The 27,994-nt window shown below is 48.4% G+C and overlaps 1 protein-coding gene and 1 long non-coding RNA gene across 2 annotated transcripts in view; both read left to right on the top strand.

The window, feature by feature from the left end:
- Nucleotides 1–18,375, top strand: part of RPS6KC1 (ribosomal protein S6 kinase C1) — a 153,189-nt gene extending 134,814 nt beyond the window's left edge. Inside the window, exon 15 of the mRNA XM_037496710.2 lies at nt 17,612–18,375. Within this exon, the coding sequence (XP_037352607.1) occupies nt 17,612–17,641 (30 nt within the window). The 3' untranslated portion in view covers nt 17,642–18,375. The remainder of the gene's footprint in view (nt 1–17,611) is intronic.
- Nucleotides 18,376–19,597: 1,222 nt separating this feature from the next.
- Nucleotides 19,598–26,688, top strand: LOC129145035 (uncharacterized). Its single transcript, XR_008550030.1, has 4 exons — nt 19,598–20,056; nt 21,419–21,551; nt 24,412–24,581; nt 26,421–26,688. It is a non-coding gene; the product is annotated as an uncharacterized LOC129145035 (long non-coding RNA).
- Nucleotides 26,689–27,994: the final 1,306 nt, after the last annotated feature.

The following is a 27,994-nucleotide window of genomic DNA, read 5'->3' as shown; positions in this document are numbered from 1 at the left end:
AAGAATATGTCTAAAGGAATTAGGCCCTGACCCTACCAGTATTTGGTGTCAGTGTTCTGGATTTTGTCTATTCTAATAGTTGTGTAGAAGTTATCTTATTTTTCTTTTAATTTACACTTCCCTAGTAACTTAATTTTTCCTATGCTTAATTGCCATCTGTTTTTCTTCCTTAGGGAGCTGTCTGATAATGTATTTATTTTACTTTTTTATTAAATAATTTCTATATATTTTACATCATTGTTCATTTTTGCACAATGTATGCTTTCTTTTCTCAGGTGTAGTACCCATAGAATTCCCACCACCAGTTCCCCCATGACCATCACCAAAGTCCTTTGTGATCCCGCCCTCATTTTGATCCCTCTCCCTCCCCCTCCCCTGCAGAATAATTGGAGCATTATTTTCTTATTGTTGCATTTTAAGAGTTCTTTGTGGACCTCCCCTGGTGGCGCAGCGGTTGAGCGCTGGGCTGCAAAGCAGCGGTTCGATCCCTGGCCTCCGGGGGAGGGTCCCACATGGCGTGCAGACCTCTCCTGCCGCCCGCTGCTCCCCTCAGCAGTGTACTTCGTCAGTCTGCCTGTTCTGTTCCCCGCTCTAGCTCTGGTGAATTCTCTCACCCTCCCGCGCTTCTGACTGTACCCAGTGCTTGTATAATAAATAAATAAATCTTTTAAAAAAAAAAAGAGAGTTCTTTGTATAGTTTGAATAATGGCTTTTATGAGATATGTCTTTGGCAATTTTTTCTCCCACAGTGTGATTTGTTTTCTCATTCTTTTGACATTGTTTTTCAGAGTACAGTGTTTTTAGTGAAGTGCAACTTATCCAACTTATTTTTTCTTTCATGGTAAGATAAGGCTGTTCTCACAAAATGAGTTAGGAAGTATGCTCTCTGTTCTACCTTCTGAAAGAGGTTGTACAGAATTACTATAATTTCTTCATTAAATGTTTGTTTGACTTCAGCACTGAAATTATCTGGACCTGGTATTTTCTGTTTTGGAAAGTTACTAATTTCAATTAGAAGATTCACTTTCTTTAAGAGATATTGCCATATTCTGTCTGTTTTTTTTTTTAAGATTTATTTATGTATACAAGAGCTGGGGTACAGGCCAGATGTGCGGGAGGGTGAGAGGATTCACCAGAGACAGAGCGGGGAACAGAACAGGCAGACTGACTGAAATACACTGCTAAGGGGAGAGCGGGCAAGTCAGGAGAGGTCCGTTGCACCATGTGGGTAGCTCCCTGGCCGGGGATTGAACTTATGCTTCAGTAGCTGCCGATAGCTTCATAGTGCTGTGCCTTAACCCCTTGTGCCACCAGGGAGGCCCTGTGTCTTTCAAGAAATTGGTCCATTTCATCTAGTTTATCAATTTGAGGGCACAGATTGTTAATAACAACCTCTAATATCCTTTACTATCTGCTATTTGTAGTGATACACCCTTCATCATTTCTTTTATAAGTATATTTTTTTAGTTATCTTGGTTAGAAGCTTATAGATTTTATTGATCTTTTAAAGGAGTCAGTTTTTGGTTTTGTTAATTTTCTTTACTGGTTTCCTTTTTTCAATTCCATTGATTTCTGCTTTAATATTTTATATCTTGTTTACTTTAGATTTAATGTACTTTTCTTTTTCTGGTTATCTCAGATGAAAACTTAGAATGTTGATTTTAGTTCTTTTCTAATATATGCATTCAATGCTATAAATTTCTCTTATGTTTTGCTTCATTACAGTCCACAAATTTTGATAAGTTGTATTTCCTTTAGTGCAAAATATTCTTAAATTTCTCTTGAGATTTCTTCTTTGACTGTGTATTGATATTTTGGGATTTTTCAAGTTACCATTCTGTTACTGATTTCTAAGTTCTCTTGTAGTTTGAAAATAGACATTATATGATTTTCATTGTTTTAACATGTTAAGATGTGTTTCATGGTCCAGAATGTGGTCTAATTTTGTAAATGTTCCATGGAATTGAGAAAAATGTATATTCTTCTGGTGCTGGATAAAATAGTCTATAAGTGCCTATTATATTCAGTTGACTGATGGTGTTACTGAGTTCAACTATGTCCTTACTGGTTTTCCTGACAGAGGGATGTTGAGGTCTCCAGCTTTGTTAGTGGAGACTTTACAGTAGCGTTAGTCTTTGCCTCACATAGTTTGATGCTTTGTTGTTAGGCACATGAGTGTTAAGAGCTGTTAAGTCTTCTAGGAGTATTGACCCCTTTATCATTATATATTGTTTCTCTTTATTGTTAAACTTTCTTTCCTTTGCCATCTGCTCTGTTTGAAATTAATATAGCTATTCCTGCTTTCTTATGATTTAGGTTAGCATGGTATGCTTTTCTCCATCCATTTAGTTTTTTTTTTTTTTTTTTTAATTTTCTAGAGGCATGTCTTATTTATTTATTTATTATTTGTTTGTTTGTTTGGTTTATACATGCACTGGGTACAGTCAGAAGCGCGGGAGGGTGAGAGAATTCACCAGAGCCAGAGCAGGGAGCAGAGCAGGCAGAAGGACCGAAGTACACTGCTGAGGGGAGCAGCGGGCGGCAGGAGAGGTCTGCGCGCCATGTGGGACCCTCCTCCAGTGGCTGGGGAGCAGCCGGGGATCGAACCGGCGCCGCAGAGGCCGCGGGTAGCTTCGCAACCCAGCGCTCAACCGCTGCGCCACCGGGGAGGCCCCATCCATTTAGTTTTAACATATATATGTCTTAGTATTTAAAGTGGGTTTCCTCTAGACAACATACAGTTGTTATCAACTATCACAATCTGTCTTTCAATTAGTGCATTTAGACCATTGGCATACAAAGTGATTATTGATGTAATTGGATTAATGTCTGCCATATAAATTACTGTTTTCTCTTTGTTGTCCTTATTTTTTGTTCCTATTTTTGTCTTCCACTCTTTTTCTACCCTTTGTGGTTTTAATTATTTTCTGTGTTTCCATGAGTTCTTCCTGAGAATCTGGTAGAGAATATGTTGTAGATGACTGAAATGATAATAAAGATGCCAATATGAGATCCTGGCTTTAAATAAATAATTGCCTGTAGGACCATGACTAAGTACTGAGAGAGAGTATATTGTGTAGTGAATATACACTCTGACAATGTAGGTGTACTGGATGCTTTTGAAATAGGGAATGGAGAACATATGCAAGAAATTTTAAAAGTTTTTCATAATTATCTTGGTGGTGATAATAGAATTGTCATACTGAGTCTTGCTGCTATGTAATGTGGGATTTAAAAAAATATTGGAATTTTCTAATTTTATCATCCTCTCTGCTTTTAAGATTGAGGATTCTCAGAATGGAATAAAGGAGATTCTGATGCCACAGAGAAGTAGTTAAGTAAAAGTAAGTTCACTACTGTATTTGAATTGAAAATACCAGTTTCTATTTGAGATGTTTTTATCCTTGAATCAATAGTATTTCCTAGTTTTTTCCACTGAAGAGTCTTAGAAACTATGTTTAGGGCCTCCCTGGTGGCACAGCAGGTTGAGCGCAGCACTATGAAACTGTCTGCAGCCTCTGCAGCACCGGTTTGATTCCCGGCCGGCCAGGGAGATACCCACATGGTGTGTCAGATCTCTCAGTCTCGCCTGCTGCTTCCCTCAGCAGTGCTTTTGGTCCTTCTGCCTGTTCTGCTCCCTGCTCTGTCTCTGGTAAATCCTCTCACCCTCTCATGCCTCTGGCCTGTACCCCAGCTCTTGTATAAATAAATAAATCCTTTTTTTAAAAAAAAAGAAACTGTGTTTAATTTAGCAAAAATCTTCTTTAGTAACCAGATGGCCATATGGAAATACCATTTCTCTGTAACAGAAATTAGGGCTTCTTGGTGAAATAAGTCTGGGGCAGGAAGTTTACAAAGTGAAACAAGAACAAGAACATTGTAGGAAGGATGCTATCATATATTTGTAGGGTCATGTCAAAAGGATCCCGAGCCAAAGACGAGACAATTTAACCTCTAACAGTGATAAGAACAGAAACCCATCATGTATGTTTAAACCCATGATTCGGTTGATAATAATATTAAAAGCAATAGATCACCTTCAGAGAATTCTAGGGAACTAACACATTATCTTGAAAACTGGGAATTAAAGAGAAAGAATCAAGCGTTTTCCCTCATTTTATGTGATTAATGCCACTGGGAATTCAAGGAGTAAATGACTTCCGACACTACACCTGTTACAGAAGGAAAAGAAGCGCTAGCTACACTGTCACCATTTGGGATACAGGCTCAGCATCAGTGACTGCTAAGATCCAAAACAAACAACAGTCAGACGTGTGGTTTCCTGTAGCATTGCTAGACACCACACATGGTCTTGCTGTGGGCATTCGACCCAGGTCTGAGCCCAATGTGAACTGAAATGCCAGTATGTGGGAAATGCAGACAGCACAGGAGTGTGCTGGGTTACATCCGCGCACTGGGGCACTGCAGGTCAAATTGCCCAAGATCTTCAACTGGTCATTTGCAAGGAAATGAAGGGGATGGAGGAGAGACATATAGATTAAAGAAGATGAGAAAGATGGTAGAAAGTTTAGGGAGAGTGAGATTAAGCAACAGTGTCTAGAGGTGCAATTTGGGGGGTAAAATGTTTTTAAAATGCAAAGAAGTGACAGGGTGATGGAAACGCTGGGCATCGGAAGGGGTTATGACTGGGTGGGTCTTGTGGGCTTTTTGTGTATGTATATGGAAATGGAATAGATGGACACAGATGTTGGCTACCTGGTCCCTGTCCCGGTGTAGATTTCTGCAGAGCCCTGTTAGACTTTATTGGTGAATGGCCTCAAGGTGCTTTCTGCACTGGCCAGCCAACATGGTCATCTGCAAGGTCCTGCCCTGGGCAGTGTCCGACCTGCACGACTTTGTGATACAACCTTGAGTCTCTCTTGGTTCAAGCTCCTCTCTGGTGTTTTGAGGGCAGGGATTTTTTCCCCAGCACCGTTTCGTTCTTTGAAGAACTTTATTCCATGGTAGTGAGCCATCTAGGGGGGCGAAGTGCCTCTCGGGCCAATCTCCTCCTTGTAGGGTGTGGGGGCTCCTGGGGTAGAAGTCGCTTCCGGGGATGTTGTGTGGGATCGTGGCCCTGGAATGTCTAGCTCACTTCTAGCTCCAGACCCACCTTGACCAGGCCCAGAACTTGATTTACCACAATTCATCAGTATCATTAGCAAAGGCTTGGGAGATTAGCATATCGATCAGAATGTCAGTTTATTCATTTTCCATCATGACAGCTATGGCTTAACAACGCCCGAGCAAAGTTAGCTCCTGTGAGATCTGCTCCCTCCCCACCAGGCAAGTACCTTTGAAGGCAGAAGGTAGTGTGGGTTTCGAGGGGGGGGCGGATGATCCTAATGGTTGGTGACATTCTCATCACCCTCTGATCCACCCCCTCCCCTCCAGGGAGATAGCTGCCAGCTGGACCAAAACACTTGTGTCAGCCGTGTCATCACCACGCACATGCACGGCGGAGCCCTGCCCCAGCCTCTTCCAGGTGCCATGTGCAGGAAGGGAACACCTTGTCTGTCAGCCAGAGCACCTGGGTCAGCCTCGGCGAGGAGACGCAGCCGCCCAGTTCACACACAAAGCATTCAGGTAATGACTGACACACCTAGAACAGCTCCTCGGCCAGGCCCAGAGAGGAAGCACAGAGCAGCCTGGTCTCGAGCAGCTATGGCCTGGCAGGGCCAGATTGAACATTCTTCATCCACTTTCTACCGGTTGATGTTTCTAGTGTGATCGTTTCAGAGGAGACCGCTGAGTCAGCGACAGCGCGGCCTATATCTTCTCTCCCCCAAGTTTGGGTTACTGGGTTTCTGTCTAAGGGAAGCTCTGCTGGGGTTTCTTTTCTTAGGTTGTGATGGAACAGAACTGAACTATACTTGAACTTGTACTCGAGCCCAGGCCATACCTGTTATCAGATTGGGTCACGTCAGTTGGATCATTCTGGAAGCCGCCTTACCAGGTAGCAGCCTGCTGTCTGGTTGCATATTGAAGGAAGCACAGCAGCTTCCTCTGAGGGTGGCAAAGCACCCAGAGACAGGGCTCCCTTCACCTGTGTGTGCACGCTGTGTGTCTGTGGTAGGACTGGCGGCTGTTGGGTTTGCTTGTCTGTCTGTCTTCTCTCCCACATGGGGCTGGAAAGGGTGACTGCTCCTCAGGGTCTCTGGGCACCCTCGGCTCAGGGGGCTAGTGTGTGAGCCCCGCTGTACCTCACGTCCTCCACCACACCCACCGTGGTGTCCGCTCACAGGCCCGGCATCAGGCCCGGGACACCACATCTAAAACTGGGGACTGCTTCCCGGCCAGGAATTTTGAACTAACTTTTAGAACTCCAAGGAGGGCTTGGCGATGATGGCTAGAGAATTAGTCTGGCGGTTGGATGCACAAAAAGATGTAAAGTCCCATCCTTTAAATATCTTGGACCCGAAATGGAGATGATTATGTGTATTTTGGATTTAAGGGAGTTTTGTAAAGAAAACAATTTTTTTTCATGAGTTTTTGGTTTAATTGCCTGGCAGGGCAGGAAATCCCAATACAACAGTGTGGAACTGGGGCATGAAAAGCAGTAAGTGAAACGGATTTATGAAGCCCATAAATAAAAATGAAACTCATTTCATTGTCCAAATTGAGTGGAAAGGCACAATCCATCCTGGTTCTGATAAATGGAAGAATGGGACACACATAGGGTAAAGTTCTTTCCATTTTAATAAGGCAGGATAACGGGTGTAACATAACAGAGGAACGTCAGAGATAGGGACATTGCATTTTGCAGGCTTGACCAAGGAGAAGCGTGACCCATCCTCCTCCAGGGGGATGCACACGTTGCTCCAAAGGAAGTACAGGTGACTGCTTGTTCAAGAGTGTCCCAAATGAGCCTTTTCCTAAAAAGGCAACAGCAGTGAAAGGAACCAGCAGCCGAGGCCAAGATGGCAGCCATGTTAGGTAGGAGATTTTCATATTTCTGGAAATTGGGGGGTTGCCAGCCTTTTATTACTGTCTCCTAAGAAGCACATTGGTGCTTACCTGTTCTTCAAAGCCCATTTATTTCTGTACAGATGGGCTGGAGGTGTATGAGGAGAGCTATATTTGGAAGAGGAGGTGACATGTGTGGCCTGCCACCTGCCCGGCAGGGCGTCTGTGCCTGGGCTCCTTGGCAAGGCCTGGGCCTCTGCCTGCTTCCTTTTCCTTGTCGGTTTCCACCCTGCCTTCTCTGGTGTGTCTGCTTACCCCATTCTCTTTCTAACTCAACCCCTGAGATGTTGAGTGATAGATTTTCCTTTGTCTTTTTTTTTTTTTGCTGGGCCATTATGTCTCTTCTGGGGCCTCACGGTGACAAGGGTGAGGGTGAGAGTTGGACGGTCCAAGTTAAGAGTGTGGTTGTCCATCAGGTAGCTGGAGAAGAGCCGGGCACTCAGGAGGGACTCAGACCCAGGCAGGTGCTCTCTTCCCACATGGGGCTGGAAACTCATTTCTCTGGTACTTCTCATCCCACTGGGCATTTACAAGGTAAGTTGGTCCCAGCACTGCCCTCACAAACCCCATAGCCAGTGGCGCTTGACTTCCTCCCTCAGTTTTCATGAATATCAAGACACCTCAGTCTCCATAGATAGGGCATGTTTGCTTTGTAAATGTGACTTCCAGGCTGTGTCTCCAAGCCCCTTCCAAGCTCCTGCCTGCTCCCCAACTCTGTCTTAAGTAGAAGTTTGGAAGCTCCCACAGCTCCTGAGTCTGCACACGATGCGCTGTGGCAACTATAGCCCATCAGCATCTCTTTATTCATGGACAAGGAGAAGATGCGTCTGAGGTGAGAAGCAGCCTCCCCTGCTAGGTGTGAGCTTCTGGACGCTTCCTGCTGCCCGTTTGTCCATTGAGGAGGACCTGCCCCATCTCTGAGGGGTAATGTCTCTTCCACTACACCTCGCCCTGTGGCTTCAAGAGTCAACTCTGCTGCAGCTTCCCGGCTCCACTTAGAGCATGTCCTGGGCCAACTCCTGCTTGTGCCAGGTTACTCATGCCAGGTCAGCCTCATGGTGTCCAGGAGCTGGGGCTCTGAGGAGGGTCTCCCGTGGTGAGAACTTGCTTCTTGAAATGGTCACCACAGGAGGAACTTAACTGTCAGAGAAAGAAAGATGTGTCAGTCACGAGGGGGAGCAGCCTGCACCCCTGAAAGATGGGGTTCAAGAGATAGGGGTCACCGGGTGGGAGGGAGGCTGTCTGGGTGGAGCTGGGGCCCCTGGTATTCAGAAGGGCCACTGCCTCCCCACCCTTCCACCCTTCTGCTCCCCTGCTTGGGTTTTGAGCTCAGCAAGGAACCTTGGGAAAGGTTCATAGCTGGACTTTTCTTCCTGAACAAACCTGCTTAGGGAGCATGCACATCCCAAGCTCTAGGAAGGGGCTCCAGCTCTCTCACCTCCACGCATTTTCAGTTGCACTGGCCTGTTGACAGTGAGCTTAATTAGAAAGTCATGATGCTGAGAATCCAGTGTCTGATTTGTAAACCAGTGGGTCAGTCTCTGGAACGTGCTGTCTTGAGGACTTGTGAACTGGTTCCTCTGATCTCCCCACAGCCCAGCCTGCCCCATCGACTCCAGGCTGAGCTGGTTCTATGGTGGCTTTGAAGGAGGGTGACTCTCTCCTCCTCCCACCTCATGGCCGACAGTGCTGCTCCGACAAGAAGTGGGCAGAGGGAGTGTAAGTTGCCACGGCCACGAAGAAACAAAGGCAACGCGTGGCCCTGTTAAAGTGTGACTGCTGCTGGCTGAGATTCGTGAGGAGCCATGAATGCCGGCCCCTCACCAGCCAGCGCTGCCTCCCAGGCCCCCCACAGAATGGGGAAAAGAGAGAAACTCGCCCTGACAGTCAGGCTCACCTCCCTTTGAGTAACTCTGACATGGATGAGGGAAAAACCCAGAGGAGGAAAATTTGAAAAGTTTACTTCAGGTTGAGAATGTCTGATACTGCCACTTTTGTGTGTGTGTTGTTGTTTGATAGACATGACAGCATCTCATTATTATGGAAAATATAGGGTTGGTGGTAATTACTATCTGAATCTGAATGGGAGCAGAAGTGGGCATCGCCTGCACTGGCCTTTCTTTGACAAGGTATAACTTTCTTCTGAATTTCTGTGTTAATTAATGCTTATTTAAAAACCACTTTAATTGGTAGTAAACACCTCAACTTTTTGTACTCATTAAAATGCAGCCATTGATGTGTGATGGATTTTTTTTTTAAAGCTTAATTAACTTTCCTTCTGTATATATAACCTATAATAATGACAAACATATTGGGAAAAAAATTACCCCAGCTTTTCTCCCTCTCTCTGTACCCCCATTATAAAAAGACATTTTTAGCTGTGGATACCTCACTTTGTTAGGATCAGATGCCACTAATTTGGCATTTTTCGAGAAGAGTAAGTGGCAGGAAATCAAAGCTTTTTGAGTTGTTGGTCATTTCTGAACCAAACATTCATGGTTCTGACAGAGAAACAGGTTTTTTTTAGACTGGAGAACCGAAAAGCCATGTTTATTGAGTACCCTGAAAGGAAGAGGGGAGCGTTGATTGGAGATTTTATCAGCCAGGCTTTTTTTTATTAAGTAAAAAAAAGTTTAAAGAAACTAACACTCCAGCTGACTCAAGGCTTGTCTCACATATCTTCATAAAAACACCCATTTTTTAAGATGTTCTTGGAAATCTCTTTGCAGTTGGTTTAACTGTGTAGGAATTGGGTAATGCATCCATCCCTGTTTTCTAGGAGATGTAATTACTAGTAAGATACTACAACCACTTTAGAGAAAATTTGGGAAATAGGAAACAATTCTTAATAGCATCCTTAGCCTTTGCTTCTGAGGTATTGTGCAAATGGATTCTTCCACTCATGCCCCAGGTTCCCTTCAGTGGTCAGAGAGCTCTAAATTGCTCTGGAGAAGATTCCATCCTAGGCCAGATGTGGGAGATGTCATGCAAAATCCTGCAGGGTCATTGACTATCCGGGGTGGCCTCGGAGTCTTGGCATTACAGCTTTGGTGCAGGAACAGATTGCACAAAACGTGTTCACCAAGGACAACTGAGAGGAGAGGGAGTGCCTGCCGCTGCTGAAGCGTGGCGCTGTGGTGGGGCATAAATGGCCCCCTCCGCTGGTGGCCACAGGTTTGACTTAAACCAGCCTCACCTGTGAGCCAGTGATTTTGTGTCCCTCAGGCCCCTGTTACTAAGGTGGAGGCTGGGAGACCCAGCTTGCTCCTGTGACCTGCGTCTTGCCGCACCTGCATGGTCTAAGTAGTCAGTGCAGTAGCTTATTTTTGGCGTCTGTCTCCCACAGTACTTTTGATCTTAAAATATTGTCTGAGCATCAGCAGCGCCTGGAAGCTGGTAGAATCTCGGTCCCACCCCAGGTCTACCCGAATAGCATGTGTACTGTTAACAAGGCCCCCAGTTGGTGTCCAAGCGCAGGTAAGGAGTTTGAGAAGCACTGACTATAACTTTTCTGCTTTGTTGGCCGTGGAATTTTGTGAGCACCACACCAGCCCGGCTTGGGGAGGCCCTGGTTGGCTGGCTATTGGGCTTTGCCGTAGGCGCTCAGCAGGCAGCGTGGACAGAGAGGTCTCCAGATGATGAGCTCCAGGTCAGTCCGGGATAGGAGGTGAGAGAAGGTGAGGTCCCTGCTTTGCACTTGCGGTCTTTCCTCTGGCATCATCTCAGGACTTCCACCTTGGAGAGCCCCCTTCCCTTAACAGCCCCACCCAGCTCTGAGGTGGCCTGGATGTTACAGTTTCATGCCTGCTGGGATCCCTGGCCCCCAGGACCTGTGCTGCAGGAACACCCTGAGGCCCTGGTGTGAGACTGGCCCACCCTCTGGCTGTGTTTCCCTCACAAGAGCCAGGGTAGCATGTGCCAAGGCCCAGGGGCACGGCCTCTACCCCAGCCTTGCTGAGTCATGCTAAGAATCCTGCATTTCAATTTAGCTGACTTAAGAGCAGGCTTTCTTGTTCTACCAAAAAAATTTTATAAATAATTGAACAATGAGGCTCAGAAGAGTGTTAGCACAACATTTTAACTAATAACGTATCAACTGACAATTCTAAAGAGAGAACATTCCTTCCCGTTGCCCTTACACTCATACACTCACACGGTAAGGAGAGAGGGTTGTCCGGGCAGTTTTTCTCATCCCAGGACACCTCCTGCAATAAAAAGTCTGAAGCCTTGATAAGAGTCTGCTTTGTTTCAAAGAAGAATTTTCCTTTAATTTAAAAAATGTATTTTTAAAGATTTATTTATGCAGGTAAGAACTGGGGTATAAGCCAGAAGTGCGGGGGGTGAGAGGATTCACCAGAGACAGAATGGGAAGCAGAACAGGCAGTTCCACTGAAATCCACTGCTGAGGGGAGCAGAGGGGAGCAACGGGGATACAGAGAGGTCTGCTGTGCCATGTGGGTCAGTTCCCTGGCTGGGGATTGAACTTGTTCTTCAGAGGCTGGCAAAATCTTGATAGTGCTATCTTAAACCCCTGTGCCACCAGAGAGGCCCCTAATTTAAAATGTTTATTCAAGAGAACTTGAAAAAGGTAGATACTCTCAAGGAAGAAATAAAAACCGTCACTTCCACACTTAGATCCACTGGGAAGGTCGAGTCAGTGCCCTTCCAGTGTTTCATACATGTTCGGTATTGTCATGAAATTGAGATTATTCTACATGGGGAATCTGGCATCTCAGGGTCACCTAAACATGATATTGTGTCTCTACATCCTCCTAAAAACATTCTTCGAGAACACTGTTGTGCTTTACCCAAGAGAGTGCATCCTGTAGATGCCTCCTGATTTTTTTGGTTTGTTATTTTCAGTGTTTCCATATTTATTTTTTATTGACTTAATTTTTTAAATCAAGGTACCGTTAGAACCCTCCATCAAGTAGCTCTGCAGTGCGGCCTTTCCTTGTCCCTAAATGATTCTTGTGTTGTGCATGTGGACCATGTGCCATTTGCGCTGTCAGAGAGAACGCCGTGAGCCCCTTTCCTGGAGCGTGGCTTTGGGAACAGTCTGAGATCCAGGCAGATGTTTCATGACTGGGTCAAGCAGGGGTTAAGCTGGTCTAGATCCTTGATGCCAGTTCTGGGGTTGTCCATTATTCACTTTATGGGACTCTTTTTTTGAAAAGTGCAGTGTCAGAGCCCCAGCTCCAGTCCTTGAGGCCATGAGGGGCAGCTGCCCACACCTGAGCTGGGGAGGGGGGTGGCGCTGGGCATGTTTGGGCCCGTCAGTATGTGTTTGAGGACAGACCCACCCGCCCACTGTAGTGCCACCTGCTTCCTGGCAGCCGGTTCCTTGGCACCCCTTTCTTTGCCCCCCGGGTGTCCCCTTTTGAGTCCCCACCCTTTCCACCGCCCTCTTTTCTGTACCAGCTGCTTGGCTCTTCTGTCAACTGTTTGACTCCGTGACTCGTGAGGATCCAGTCGCGCCTCCTCAGGGCACAGGGCTGAAGTCAGGGTCAGGTGTCCATCCCATTGACTGGCCCTGCCCATCTGCCTGCCCGCACCGCTGGTGTTGCTTGGTTTCGCAGCAGTGCTAGTGCCTGGCAACGTCAGGTATACTTCTCACTCAGGCCACTGTCACCCCAAGGGCGACTCAGGAGATGGCGGGTTTTGTGCACCTTGACCTTAAAACATGACGTTAGGGTGACCTGTCAGGCGATGAGAGTACAGGAGATTGAGCATTGTCTCACCAGCGTTTCCACCTGGAAGTAACATGCAGCTACAGCCTTGGGCGCAACACCAGGCCTCACCTAATGGCCGGGTCAGGAGAATGTGACTGTGTGTCCAAGAAGGAAAGAATCGGAAGTGCTGATGAGCATTACATAGTCCATCCGGATTACCAAAAGGGAGAGCCTTTAGAATATACTCTGAACAGAGAAAAGCAGTGTCAGTGAACACGTGCTGCAGCGCCAACGACCAGCGACTTGGAGACCACATGGCCCTGGCTCTCTGTGTCCAAACAGGACTTGCTGTTTGGAAATGCATAAAGCTCTGCAGCTCATGGTTAAAACAGCTTCCCCAATGACCTGATGTCATGCTGTAGCTCCACGCCACCCAGAACCCACCCGTGCCCTATGCTGAGGCAGCATCTCCCCTGGAGTGGCTGCCCACGTGGCTGACAGTGGTCAGGGCAGGCAGCTTTGATTCATGTGCACAGCTACTTGGTTAGCAGGAAACTGCTGGGCCCTCCTGTGCCATGTGGAGCAGGGTGTTAAGGGGGCATTGGGGCTCAATGGGAGACGTGTGATTCCCTCCATCATCAGGTCTACCGGGCGCTCTCCATGGTGGGTGCTGTGCCCATCTTGGGCAAGTCACTCAGGTGGCACTCATGCATCAGGGCCACTTGTGGGGCTGCCTTAGGAGCATGTGCAGGTGCATGCCTGCCCGAATGTGCATGTGCACGTTTATGTGTGCATGCGTGTGTATGTGCACATGGGTGTACATGTGGTGGGTGAGGGAAGTAGGCTAATGTGACACTTCAGTGGCCGGTTAGTGCGAGATGACCCGAAGCCCCAGAGCCTTCTCTCCCCTGCCTCCCCTCACCAGCACACCATTGGGCTGTCTGTTCTCACGGGCGCTCCATGTGAGGATGGTGCCCACCATGAGTGACAGTTGTCTGGTGACTCTGGGCTCTTGCCAACATTAAAAAGAAATAGACAAATGAGTATAATTCAAAAGAAAAAAAAGGAAGTACATCATCACGCATTTTTCTCCTTTCTGGTTTTCTCTGTCTATACAAGAAATAAGGTAAGACAAGGAATGGATTTTCCAAAATGTTTTCTCTGTTGGGCCCCACTGAATATTTGGCTCTCATAATCATCATAGTGCCCAAGCCAGATTTGGAAGGAGGTGCTCAAACATCACGCCTCTCTGCTCGCAGACACTTCAGACCCATATGGAAACTTTTGAAGCTGTTTCATGGACGTGAGGCTTTGTTCTCTGCGTATTCACTATCTGAGCCCCCAATTACTCATGCAAGGAAAAGTCATTCTAACAAGAAAATTCTTGGTAATGATGTGACCACTTAGACAATCAGCCTCCCCTCAGACCTCCTTTCTGTTTAACACTAGAGAATAACCCTGCCCATCGGGGTCAATATCTTTCACATCTTTGGCTCTCAGTCCATGTCAGCTAATTTCAGGGTGTGGGTAGCACTTGACAACACAAATGCAAATAAAATATCAACAGATTGCAAAACTGCACAGCAGATCCTGCAGGAGATGGGAGTTCCCTGCTGCCGTCGGCGGTAACACTAGGTGCCTGGCTACAGGCAGAGCCGAGAGGCCGCTCAGGTGGACGAGGACGAGCAGGACTTGGAGAAGAGGATTATTTGAGCCCGCTGATGATCTGACCACGCTCCTCATCCCTGCCTTCCTGGCATGCCCCTCACCAGCGTGGCCGCAGTGGCTGTCTGCTCAGGCCCCCTGCCCCTGCCCCTGCGTTGTCTGTTCTTCACTGGGGAGTCATGGTGCTCCTTCCCAGCCTCTGCTCGAGACTTCCAGCATCTTATCTCCCTCAAGAGCCCCTGAGGTTAGAAGCTCAACCACGTCTTGCCCTGCTGGCCTCTCTGACGTCTTCCTTTCCCTCTCCTCGCTGCGCCTCACTCCACTCACTGGGCGTCTCTGCTGTTCCACGTTTCCTTAAGTATGTTCCTGGTCCAGCCTCACTTTTCTCTGTGCCCAGAGGCTGTTCTCCAAAGAGGCCTGCTCCTCTTGGTTCTTTTCTCACGACCTATTTAAAAGAACACTTTCCCTTTCCTACCTAAATTCTCTTCCTGCTTAATTAACCCTTTCTACTTGATTTTTTTTTTTGTAAGAGAAATGACCAGGACCTGGCCCATGTGTGGTGCTTACTACCTGCTTCCCCAAGTCAGAGCCCTGCATCCTTGACCCCTGGATGCCCACGTCTCTCCTGCAGGGCTGTTGGTGGGCACGAAGACAAACAACAGGAGTGATGAAGTGAACACCTGTGTGGTGGGTATTGGGGTGTCACATAGGAAAATTGCTTCAAGGTCAGGCTGCTTTGCCATTTCCCTCCCCTTCAGCATTCCTTCTTGCTGTGTGTTCTGGGTGCCCCGGGCCCCCTGTGCCCTTGGCCAGGTGCCCTGCTTCCCAGTGTCTTGGTACTTTGTGGGATAGACCTCGGGGTCCCAGACTCACAGGGCCCTGTGCATTTTGCCCGACAAGCACCTTGGTGTTGGGAGAAGTATCTTAACGAAGCAAGAACTTTTATATTTTAAATTTCAGTTTAGAATTTGGGGTGCTCCCTCTGGATTGGTTTCTGTTTCTTTGCTGCTCCTGTATTTCCAGCAGCAGGAAGGAGGGAGACTCCATCTGGGTTACTGGATAGTGGGGAAAGGAGTGGAAATCCTGGTTGCACTCGCCTGCCTCAGATTTCCCTCTCAACAGGGTGGGGGTGGAGGAGGGCGCAGAGGGAGGCCCCTGGGTAGGGGGCATGGGGGCGAGGCCAATCATCAGGAGACCTGCAGTGTCCCCCGAACCCCTGGGCATGGGAACAGGCGGCTCAGGGGCCTTGGAAGTGTGGGAGCAGATGGCGACTGCAGGGGCCCCATTGGGCTTTCACAGCCCTTGATTTGGGGTCGCTTCCCAGGTGTCCGGGTCAGCAATACAAAACTATCCTGGTGGCAGTGGACGTGATGCAGCAGCCCTGGGCGCTCTGGCATGGGAGGACTGGCATGGGAGTGGAAGAGTGGTGCTCGGCCGCCATCCCCCGCCCTCAGCTTTGCCCCCCATGCTCTGCGGGGGCATTCTTGGTCCACGGCTGTGGAAGCGGCCAGCAGGCCCTTTCTCGCAGCTCCATGTGGGTTGACAGATGTGGCAGCCTACCCACTGCCACCTGGAGCCGCTTCCCCGCCCCACAATGTGAGGACAGGGTAATGATGTCCAATTTTGCACACTTCAGATCCATTAGTAGCAATTACCTTTCTCGAGGTGTTTTGAGTTAGTTTTAACATAGCATTCTTCCAGTTGGTGGGTAATGACAGTAATAATGTACACAACATTTTCAAGTCGCTGTTTTTAGCTACAATAACGCCATTAGTAGGTCTATTTAACAGATGCATTTCATGCTAAAAGTTAAGGCTCTCATGATTCCTTTCCCTTCCCCCAAGCAAACTCTCGCTGCTGTTTTATCCAATGGAGACTTTTACTCCAAAGTTTCAGGGTTGTTTTTCCTATTCTGGGTCTTCCTGTTGACACGGGATGGTTGTGTAACTGGTTTGGTTTAGACCTGTTCTTTGTTAAGCACATCTTATTTAGCTGTTCTTTTCACGACATGCATGCTGACCTAGAAACCCAAAGTTCATGAAAATGGAAAATGTGTGTTTTTCTAAAATTTACTCGGATGATGTGAGAGATTTACTGGATTTACCTGAAGATGGATGACCCTAGCTGCTGGGGGACAAATCCCTGCCAAGGAAGATGTCTATTCTAGCAACTTCATCAAGTGTGTGTGTGTGTGTGTGTGTGTGTGTGTGTTTAAAACTCCCTCCAATAATCTGGAAAACCTGGAAGTTTACTCTTTCCATGCCTCCTGGGAGCTGTCTCTGACTCCCCATCCACTTGAGAGCTTTTCTCTCCTGTCCGCATCTTTGTGGTGGGTCCTCTTTTGTGGACGCTCTTCCACAGGGCCACCTTCTATCCGCCTCTTGCTGGTGTCGCTGTTCAGTCTCCATTGTGTATTTAGTTGTCTGTGTGTCTCATCTGCCTGCATCCCTCCCAGGGCTGTCAGAATGAAGGCCCCCCAGCCTGGTGGCTTTAGTTAGCAGACGTTTATTGTGGCGGCTACAGTCAAGGTGTAGGAGGGCCGTGTTCCCCGGGAAAACTCAAGGAGAGGATCCCTCCAGCTTCTTCCAGCTGCTGGTACTTTCTGGAACATGGTGGTGTCACTCGGCGCTGTCTCCCTTTGTCTCCCCCTTTCCCCCCAAGCCCTGTCTCTTTGCTGGTGTTCTTTTCAGAAGAACACTCTACATGTTGGCTTAGGGGGCTGCCCTCATGACCGCACCTTAACTTCATTCCATCAGTGAAGTCTGCAGTTCGGTGTGAGGTCACATGACCAGATACCAGCATTTCTGTTTAGCAAACTCAGCGGCACTTGTAGTACCCTCAGCTGCGTCGGCACCTCCCTGAAGCTTCAGGATTTGATATGTCCAGTTAGCAGTTTCCTAAAACCCTGGTTCAGGAACAGGAGCCCTTAATTCCCTTTTTAAAAGAGCGCCTCATTGCCAGACGTACTAGAGACACTATCGTTACCCCTGATCTGGGACTTAAGGTGCCTGTTAGCTCATTAAAGGCTCAGCTAAATCTTGCTACTAAGATGTAAGTCAGACATCGCTAAGTAAGTCAGACATTGCTACTTGTGTAAGTCAGACTTACCTTGGATCACTCTTTTGGTCACAGGGACTGTCTTTCGTTTTTGTTTATGCTATAATTTCCCTCCATTAACAGTAGTAGGAAATGCTTTGGGGGAGCAGAGGCTCCCTGAATGTTGTTTCTGCCATATGAATTTCCCCAAATGAGGTGAGCATTATAATATAATAATAAATATTCACTTAAATAATTTCTTTCTTATATAGCATGAAATGGGCTCTGAAGAACAGGAGTGATTTTTAAAAGGCTCGATTCTGAGGATACTCATGTTGCGTCAAGAGTTGGACAGAATGGCCGAGTCCCTGAGTGCTCCGTCTACTCACCTAACCCATTTGACGTGCTTCCCCATCTGAATGTGGGGACCAGCATATGCCTTACAAATGGACGGTGCATAATTGCTGTTTGAACCCAGTGAATCAGCCCAAGAAGCCAATGAAACCATGACGTCCTTTGCTGCCCTGTGCTTTGGATCACAAGGATTTTAAATGCTGTGCTAGATAGAAGGATGAGCTGCCTGGAAACTCAAATTTTGGCTTATATGTAAAGGAACATAATGATAATTTCTCAGCAACAAAAAACCCTCCTTTTTGACCCTTTTCAGCACCATGGGAGTTCTTTACACCGCTTTAAGGAAAAACTTTAATCCCAGGTGAGCTTTTTAGCCAACTTGTGATGGTTGATTCCTTCCCTCTTCATCCACTGGTGTGATTTGGGTGGCATGAAGCCATTTCGGCAGTAGCCTAAGCAAAACCCAACTAGGAAGATCAACCTCTTGGCAAACACATCATGCTTTCTTACAGAGCCAAATAGAAATGTTTTTAAATCATGAGTATGTCCTGGTTTAAGATAAAACAGGTGTATTTATCACAAATAAATAGAGAGCTATTTCATAAAAAAAGCATTGTTTTTTTAAAATATACATCTTGGGATTCATTGTCAAGTTCCTTTTAAGTAGTAAATACTCCTGGTGTATTTCAGTTAACGTTAATATATCTGATTTCCATACCACTTTCAGATCAGTATATACAGAGAGTGGCTAAGAGCATGGGTTGTGAAGTCAGAGACCTGTGTTCAAATCCCGACTTCACTCCTGCTGTCCATATGGACTTGTGCCAATGACTGTGAGCTTCAGTTTTCTTATCTATGAAATGGGAATATCACCTACCTTGAGTGGTTATTTTCAGGGCTGACGAGATGACATGTTTAAAGCTCTGTTCCCGGTAAAGACTTTAGCTTAATGCCCAGCACATATACATGTAAGTTCAGTTCAACAATAAATGTAGCTACTACTATTATCTGTTCTTTTATAATCATTCACATTTTTCAGACATGTACGAAATATGTATGAGTGTCCATTGTGTGCCAGGCACTGTTGAAATTGTTAGGTATGTAATATGAAAGAGAACAAATGATTTTCTGACCATGTGAAGCTTTTGTTTTAGGGAGAGCCATACAGTCAACAAATTAACAGGAAATAATGTGTCTGGGGCTGGAGAAAAATAAAGCAGATCAAGTAGGTAGGCCATGCAGAGTGTGTGTGTGGGTTGTGAGTTGTCATCTTTCATGAAAGGATCAGGGAGGTCTTCTGCAGGAACATGACATTTGAATAGGGAGGGAAGGAGGTGAAGAAAGCTTCATGCATCAGGACAGCACGTTCAAGGGCCCTGAGCCAGACATGTGCTCAGGTTTGTCTGAGAAGTGGCAGGAACCCAGTGCATCTGGGGTGAAGTGAACTGAGGAGGACCAGCCAGGAGTGAGGTCTGGGAGGGGACTGGGCTGGACAGGGGGCTTTGCAGGACCTGGCAGCAGTTGGGATTTTATTCTGAGGGAGAGGGAATCATGGCAAGTAGAAGCCTAAGATCTGATGTGTATTTTACTTTGTGGAGAATATACACCATGTAAGTCATGGTGTACGTGAATTTAAATGATGGGCTTTCAAACACAACTTTCTAAACACAGTGGGGGTGGGTTCAAAAGACAAATTTCTGGGGAACACACACTCAGTCCCTACCAGGCTGCACGCAACACAGGAAAATTCAGTCCTTTCCCCAGAATGTGACCCAGCCGTCACTGTCACTCCACGCCGCCCATCGCCTAAGCTAGAGGTGGTGCAGGCAGCAAGCACTAGCTCGCGGAAGTTCCAGGCCCGACCCTCCTCCCGGGGGCGTGTCCTGCGTGGGCGGGACCGGAAGTGCCTAAGGGGGCGGGGCCAGCACCCTCTGGTCTCACTGCCGGAAGTGCCTGAGGAGGCGTGTTTCCTCACTGCCATCAAGTACTTGTGAGAACAGTGAACGTTTCCTTCACTGCCGGGAAGCGCTTGAGAGTCCCGGGCGTTTCCTCTGCCAGAAAGTACCACTGAGGCTGGCAGGTGTTTTCTCACCACCCGGAAGTACTTGGGGATCCTGAGGCCATTCCTCACTACCTGGATATGCTTGGGGTTTCCCGGGCGTCACCTCCTCAGTCCCCAGAAGTTCCCGTGGGCTCAGCAGGCATTTCCTCAAGGCCTGGGTGTACTTGGAGGCCGCAGGCGTCTCCTCGCTGCCCAATGTAACTGGGGGTCCAGGCGCCCCTCACTGCCCTGAAGAGCCTGGCTTCCTGCCCGCACGTGGGAGGGCACCTCAAAGCGCGTGTCCTCAAGGAGCCGCCCCAGCGTGAGTGTCCTGCGTCGCTCGTGGCCATCTGTGCATGGGCTGGCGTTTCCGACCCTGGGCTCCCGCGGGCTGGAACCTGAGCCCGTGACCTGATGTCGTTCCGCCCTGGCCTTGCCCTGGGGGTTGTGGCCTTGGCTTCAGGGCGTGGTCAGTGGCTCCTCGTTCTAATGCTCCTTAAGCATTCCAGGTTCCTTCCTTAAGCCTGGAATCCCCGTCTGCCCGGAACCCCGTGTGCTGGGGCCCTCGTGTGCTCGGAAGCCCCGTGTGCTCGGTCCCCCTGTGTGCAGGGCAGTGGCCAGGCCCGCAGGGAGGGGGAGCAGGGCCGCAGAGCCTCAGAATGTGACCCCGCCTTGTTACTTACTCCCCGCAGATGGGGACCAAGACCAGCCTATAAAAGGCCCGGGGGGCCGGGCGCCCCAGTTCTCCCCCACGGTCGCCTGCCTCATCGGGTGCCCCTGGGGTGCAGCGGTACAGCTGCCAGCAGTGTCCCGAGGTGCAGGGCCGCGAGGTCCCGAGTTAACAGAGTCGCGGAGGGGGTGCCGCTCAGCGCCCCCACTTGGTGCACGTGAGGCCCTGAGAGCTTCTGGAATGGTCGGGCTCAGTGGACGGGTGCGAGCACGATGGCGGTGGGGATTTGGCGAAGGTGCAGGCTGCGCGGCTGGCCCAGGAGTGGCGCAGGCCTTGCCCCCAGAGCTGACCCGGGGCCACGAGGGGAGAACCGCTCTGGGGGCCGGCTCTGTTCGGAAGCAGGAGTTAGGCAGGTATATTCATCATGAGGAACGGGAAGGTAATTAATACGCTGCATTCAATGCAAATTGCACCCGTAGCACTTATCTCGTTTTCAATTAGCACAAATGTTACCACGCTGCAGGCCTGTTACGGCTTTACCAGGGGCTGGGTAATTAATTTCTGGGCGCCACATATCAGGCACCCGGTAATGCCGCTTATTAATAAATGTCACCCCAGGTATCGGTTTGTTAGAAGAGGTAAATAAATGGAATGCGCAGTTGTCTGCCCTGTGCAAATCTATTTTTACACCTCGCTGAGTCTTTTCACTTGTTTGTTTATTGATAGAGTGACTGTGATTACAACGGCAAACAAAGGAAAATCCCTCCCCTATGCGCCTCCAGGGAGATTCCTTCTGCCGGCCCTGGGGATGGTGGGCCTGTGGGTGGGTTCTTCAAGGCCAGGTTCCCTGGCTTCAGAAGGCATTTTCCCAGCTGGGACTGGGGTGTGGGCGGGTTGGGTGGGGTACAGAGAGCTCCCGGGTCAAGGGCCCGAGACCTCCTGGGACACTTTGGGGAGCAAGAGCTCTTAGGGACACCCCATGGTGCGGGCCACCTTTCTCTGCTCTGTGCCCAGCTCTGCTCTTAGCACCCACCCTGGCCTGCCGGGAGGATCTGGAGACACTTGACAAAGTGGCTGTGGAGCAGAAGCCCCATATTTCTCTGCTTCTCCCTGCTTTTGCTCTTGTATCTTCTCTGCATATTGGCAGGTAAGTCACACTAGTTTTTTTTGTGTGTGTGAAAAAATGAGTCATTACATTGGTCAAACACTTTCTAGAGCTGAGGGTGACTGGCTCAAACTCCATTTTCTTATCGCTCTTGTGATGACATGGGTTTTGCCCAGTAAACAGTATCTTCTTTTTGCTCAGAACTAGCTGGACCCTAATCAGAAATCAGCAATTCCCAGCCGACATTTTGAATTTTGACCCCAGAGCTCCCTGGAGGATCCTGTGTGAGAGTCGTGGTGCTTTGCTTAACTGAGTTAATAGTATCTGTAAATTCCTTACTCTGATGTCCCGTACTTGGTGCGTGCCCTGTGGGCAGCATGGCCGAGGTCACCAGCTGGCTGCGTGGTCTCCCTGGGTCCTACAGGGAAGGTTGGCAGAGTGAGCGTGTCTTTGGTGGCTAATTATGGAGCTGCTACTAAGTGCCCGCACTGTTTTGGTGCTGGAGATAAGCAGACAAAAATCCGGATCCTCAAGAAGTACGCACCATCAGAGAAAGGAAGCAAACACGTGAGGAGAGGTGGCACGTCAAGGGTTTGGAATCACAGAGGGGTTTCAGGGGGGCCTCAGAGGCGCCATTTGAGCAGATGCAGAGAGGTTTGAAGCTAGCCCTGGATGTCTGGAGAAGGAGTCTGCAGGCAGAAGACACAGCAGAGGTAAAGGCCCCATGTAGGAGGTGTCCGGAGCCATCCTCCCGCCAGTCTGACGGAGTGGAGTGAGTGCGAGGAGAGGGCGCATGAGGGAGCCTCAGAAGTTGTGATGTTGGGGTCTGGTGGGAGCTTTCAGGCAATTTTAAGGACTCCTTTCCTCTGAGGTGGGATGCCCTGGGACAGCACTGAGCAGAGCAGGATGTGGCCTGACTTAGGTTTTAAAGGCTTTTTCTCACTTCTGTTTAGAAGTAGACCTTAGAAGGGCCAAGGGCAGAAGCAGGCCCAGAAGGAGGGTGTGTTCATTTCTTATTGTTGCGTAACAGGATACCGCACACTTCGGGGCACAGAACAACATGTTTATTATTGATATTTTACAGTTCAGGCATCTAAAATCAGAGTATTGGCAGGGGAGTGTTCTTTCTCGAGACTCCAGAGGAAAATCCATGTCCTTGCCTCTTCCAGTTTCTGGAGACTGCCCTGTACCCCTTGGCCCTGTCCCCTTCCTCCACCTTCAAAGCTGGCAGCATCTTCATAGCTCTTTCTTTTTCTGACCTCTGCTTCCACTGTCACTTCTGCTGTGACTCTGACCCTCCATTTATGCCACAAGGACCCATGTGATTATATCGGGTCCAGCTGTGTAACCCCCCACCCCAAGGTCCTTCACCTGACCCCAATAGCAAAGCCTCTTTTGCCATTGAGGGTCACATGTTCATAAGTTTCGAGGATTAGGCTGCCTTCGTTTTTTGGAAGACCATCATGTGGCCCTGAGAGATTCACGTGCGAGTGTCGGTGAAGGGGAAGCTGGCGACCTGTCCCACTGCCTCCTGTCTTGGGTCAGTTTCCACACAGAAGCTTCCATAACTCGCTGGCCTGTGGCAGAGGTCTGCATCCTCTTTCATTCCCATTCCCACTGACTTGGTTTTCCCATCCCAACAGCTTGCCCACAAACTAAGCAACGATGGGCAGTTGTAGTAGGAAGGGACTTGAGAAGCTGTCGAGTGCCCACTGCCCCTTTTACACCCCGCTTTGTCCTGTGCCCGTTGAAACCTTCTGGGTAGTTTCACGAACTGTGTCTGTTTATTCATCTGTTCATACATTCAGCACCTACTGGGCATCTGTTTCGTGCCCACTCTGGGCTCTGTAAGAGTAGATGTGAGAGTCAGCTGCACAGTCACTGAGAGTAATTATCCCTGGGTGACAAGGATCTATTGGCCATCTACTTGGAAGGAATCAGAGAACAATTATAGAGCTAAATATAAGGGAATGAAAACGAAATGCAAGATTTATCTATTAGTACTGCGAGGATGAGGAACGTGGAGAGGCTTCTTGGAAAAAGTAATAGGTCATGGATTTTTATTTTTTAATTTGGGGCCAGACAATTGCCAGTTTTTAATTTTGTTAAGAATGGACATTAGAAAAATTCTTACCATTTCTTATTGCCATCATTCCATAATAGAGAGGACATTTAACATCCAAGATTGAAAAGGACACAATCTTAGAATAAATGGCATCCTTTGAATTAAAAATATTTAGCTTTATAAAAACAAATGCTCATCTTTATTTTTTTTTATGGCACTGAGTGCCATTGAAACTTGATTCTGGATTCTTTCTGGAGGTGAAAGTCAGGTGGCTGGTTGTTGCTTGAACTTCGGACTTTGTTGAATGTGGTTATCTCCCTCTGTGTCTTTGGCCCAGACCTCAGATTGCTGGGGACCTGATGACTGGGATCCGGTGTCTTGCTTGTGGATATTCTTGAACCCTGTCACTGCTATTGGTTCCTTCAAGGGAGGGCCTGGGGGAGGCGGAGAGGAGGGAGGGAGATTCAGCGCCATTTGTGCTGGGGTGTCAGTGGTGGATGAGTGGCTGACTCAAGCGGTGACCTGCTTCTCCATTGAGATCTTGGCATTTTCTGTGGATTCCAGGCATGGTGCTGCCATAACAAATGACTGCAAGCTGGGCAGCTCTAAACTCAACTACGGACACTTCCTTGCTCACAGTGAGGCTGAAGGTGCATCAAGGTGTGAAACACAGGGCCACTCCTCCCAGGGAGCCTCCCAAGGAGCTTCCTTGCCCCTCGCTGGCTTCTGGCGAGGTGCTGACTGTCCTTGGTGCCTCTGCGTCTCTGTCTCCGCCTCTGTCACCACACGGCCTTCTCCCTGGGTATCTGTGTTTATGCTTGCTGTCTCTTCTCTCAGAATGCCAGCCCTTGAATGTGGGGCTCACTGGAATCCAGGCGTACCTCTTCTTGATCCGTCGCATCTGCAAGGATTATATTTCCAAAAGAGGCCCTGCTCTGAGGTTCTGGCAGATGTGGATTTGGGAGGAGCACATGTCTGTCTTGGAGAGAGAACCTGTAAAGAGACAAGTAAGTTTGCGCCTCCCTTGGTGTCCTAGGGGTTAAGTCTCAGCACTATCACCACTGTGGCCTGAGTTCGATCCCCGGCCAGGGAGTTGACCCACATGCGCAGCAGACTCCTGTCCCCCTGCTGCTCCCCTCAGCAGTGTATTTCAGTAGATCTGCCTGTTCTGCTCCCCACTCTGGTGAATCTTCTTGCCCCCCTGCCTCCGCACCTCTGGTCCACACCCCAGTTCTTCTATCAAAAAATGTTTTTAAAAATAGAGAGATAAGCAAGTTAAAATGAAGCCATGGGGCCTCATTGATACTTTGTTATGGCTGCTCAGGCAGACTAATACAGACATGATTCTGCAGGATTCAGCAAGGACGCAAAGCCTGATGGCTTTTTCCTCTGAGCTTGAACAACTTGGTACATGAGGGGCTCCAGAAGGCCTTTGAATGTCTGTGTCATACCTGGACCTTTCACCACTACTTCTTATCAATACATATGGCACAGATGTGCTGCCTTTAGAAGATGGACTGGGGGAGGCAGCTGTTACACAAGATGTGAGCCAGTACCTTCCAGATAGACATCTAGAGGCCACTGTCTCCAGGGAGATTCTTCTTATGCAAATTAGGGGCACACCATGCTGGGCGTCCTCTGTAGCCAGGCCCCGCAGATGTGTGCATGCATTGGGGGCAGGTATGTGAGGGGAGCCTGAGGCAGGGTGGGGCTATAACCACCCCCTTTTCCCTGCTGCCAAATTGCTCTCCAAGGACCTCAGTCTCACCCAGACCAGCCCTACCCCCTTTCTGCACCCAGGAAACATGGCTGCTTGCTTTCTCATGAATATGGATTTCCATCATCCCCCACTATAGGGATAGATGTTGGGGGCAGAGCTGTTGATTACATTTCCAGCCAATCATGGCCCATTAGCAGGGATGAGCGGGGAGCATTATGCCTCTTCAGTGAGGGGCCATTTGCATTTGGTTGGACCCGCTTTCTTTCTGAGCATCTACGGGCCCTCAGCGCACTCAATTACTCTTGCGTCCGGCTCTTCCTAGTAATGCTCTTTTGCTTTCTGAGTGTCTTGATTGGATTTGCCAAATAGCTTGGTGCTAACTACAGCTGTTTAGCAGGTCCCTGGTGGGGTGATGAGGACTTCAGGATATGGGGTCACTCTAGCCAGCAGGAATCAAATACCTTTCTCTGAGCACACCTTTCCCCACTTCCCTATCAAAGAATGCCCTGTCCTTGGGGGGAGCGGCCCAGCTGGCCCATGGGGTCCAGGCTTGGACATCACATTAGCCTCTGTCGGGGGGCTGCTGGCGGCCCTTCCTTCCAGACTTCTGTGTTCAGCGCCCTTGCCCCTGGGGATGTGGGTTTCCTGACTGCTTTGGGAGAATCTGTGGGGCGCTGGCAAAAGTAGATGCTCTTTTCCTCGCCACACCACCTCTGAGAAAGATGAGGTAAGTGGGTGCAAGGAAAGCCTGAGGGGAGAGCCGTCTCCCCTTCTCTCCGGGTATTCCAGCAGAGATGTGGGCGTGTGGGGAGGTGGAGGCTGGACCTGGGAAAAAGCCAATTCTGTTGCAAAATGTTTAGTCAGGGATGCGCGGAGACGGCTGGGAACAGCAGAGGGTTTTCCTTTCACAGGGTTGTGTTCTCTTCAACCCCCTTCTGCCGCCCAGAGGCCTGTGGAAAGCCCTCCTCTGGGGTCACACACGTTTGTCTGCTTTTGTTAAGGTTGGCGCCTGGTCCCTCCCAACTCGGAGAGGCATGTGGGTGGCACCCTCCCCCAGCTCCTTTTCTGTTGTGTTACTGGGGGACATGTTTTGTTTTCTTGTCCACTTTTGTTTTGCCTCTTCAAGAAAATGAAAGTGAGCACCTGAGGAGGAGAGTGAGAGGGAGGCAGCGGGAAGAGGCTGCAAGCTCCAAATGATCCGATGATGAAAAAAGAAGGTTACCTGTGTGTTTGTCAACAAGATGAAATAAATAAGAGCAAAAAAAAAAAAAAAAAAAGGACAGCAGTCAAAGGCAATCAAATATGTATTTAATTAAAGCAAACATAAAAATAAAAGTTACATGTTGAATCAATAAACAGCACTTTTTTCTACATGCATTTTGAACAAGACAGATCAGAATCTTGCATGATGAAGACATAATGTGTCATAATAATTAGGAACACAGACAAAAGAACAGCTAATCAGCATGCAAATGTATGCAGTTCTGGTGATTCAGATGAGGCAGATTTCTACCTCTTTTTTGCTTGATTCATCTTCATTGCTAATCATCTGAAGGCTGCCAAATGTTCACTGACACTAATGTATTATAGGTCAAGAGAGGCAGGTCTTCACCTATTACCCCCCCAAACAATATGCTTCCCTTCCCTGTTTCCTCTTCAGGATTTTCAGCAATCACTGCCAGATGCAATCAGACTCCTTGAATAGGAACGACTGAGGCTTGTTTGTGGCTCGGATTCATTAGAATCAGGAGGCTGAAGAAAGGAATAAATTACTTAATTGCACAAAAAAGTTGCCGCCAAAGTGATGGTGAGAGAAAGTGATTATGTGGCCGTGCATCGGGCCACTCTTGGAATGGGGCGTCTTAGAATAGCTGGTAGTTTGGCCTCACAGATTCAGACAGATTTGGGTGTCCTCCAAACCAGATGGCTCCACACACCCTCTATTCTTCTCTTTGTCAGGTTTCACCATTTATTTGATCTCGGTCCCTCTCCGACGCTGGTTGTATTAGTTGTAACACAAATATGCATTCAGATCATATCCATTTAGTCTGGCCTCTCCCAACTTTTGTTCTTCATCTTTTTTTCTTTTCCTTTCTTTCTTTCTTCTCTTTTCTGAGGAGATGATCAAGTTGAATAAAACCCTCCTTGTCCACCTCCTGAATGCTCCTTCACCTGCGCTGCAGGGCGTGGGGAGATGGCAAGGCTGCAGTGTGGGTTGCGCCCCCTGACCGTTGAGCAGAAGGGAGGAGTCTCCCAAAAGGGGCCAAGAGAGAAAGGGGTTGCTCTATTTCCCAACCACGGGGATGCCTTCTTGCCCCAGACTTAAGTCTTAATCTGTTTTTTTTTTTTTTTAAAGGCACATTGTTAACCAGTGCTGTTCACACAGAACCATCCAGAACGCTCACACACAGGCTTCCCTGGCCCCAGGCCTCTGCTCGGGCACTGCACCAGGTTGTCGGTCATGTGCCGGGGTGAGGTGGTCTTAGGGTCTTGAGAAAGGGACCTCATTTGGTCCTGATTTTCCTGCATTGCTAGTGGTGGTTTTGTGTCTGCTCTGTGTGTATGTGTTTCAGTCTGTGTGTGTGTGTGTGTCTGTGTTCTGTGTACCTGTATGATATCTGTGTCTTAAGTCTGTGTTTTTTGTGTGTATGTGTGAAGGGAGAGGCCTGGGGGAGGGGTTGATAGTAAGACAAGAAGCCT

Source organism: Talpa occidentalis, unplaced genomic scaffold (genome assembly GCF_014898055.3).
Source record: "Talpa occidentalis isolate TD23 unplaced genomic scaffold, MPIMG_talOcc4v2.1 talOcc4.8, whole genome shotgun sequence".
In the NCBI taxonomy this organism is placed as follows: Eukaryota; Metazoa; Chordata; class Mammalia; order Eulipotyphla; family Talpidae; genus Talpa; species Talpa occidentalis.
The sequence above is the reverse complement of the archived record's forward strand: the minus strand, read 5'-3'. Positions and strand labels throughout refer to the sequence as shown.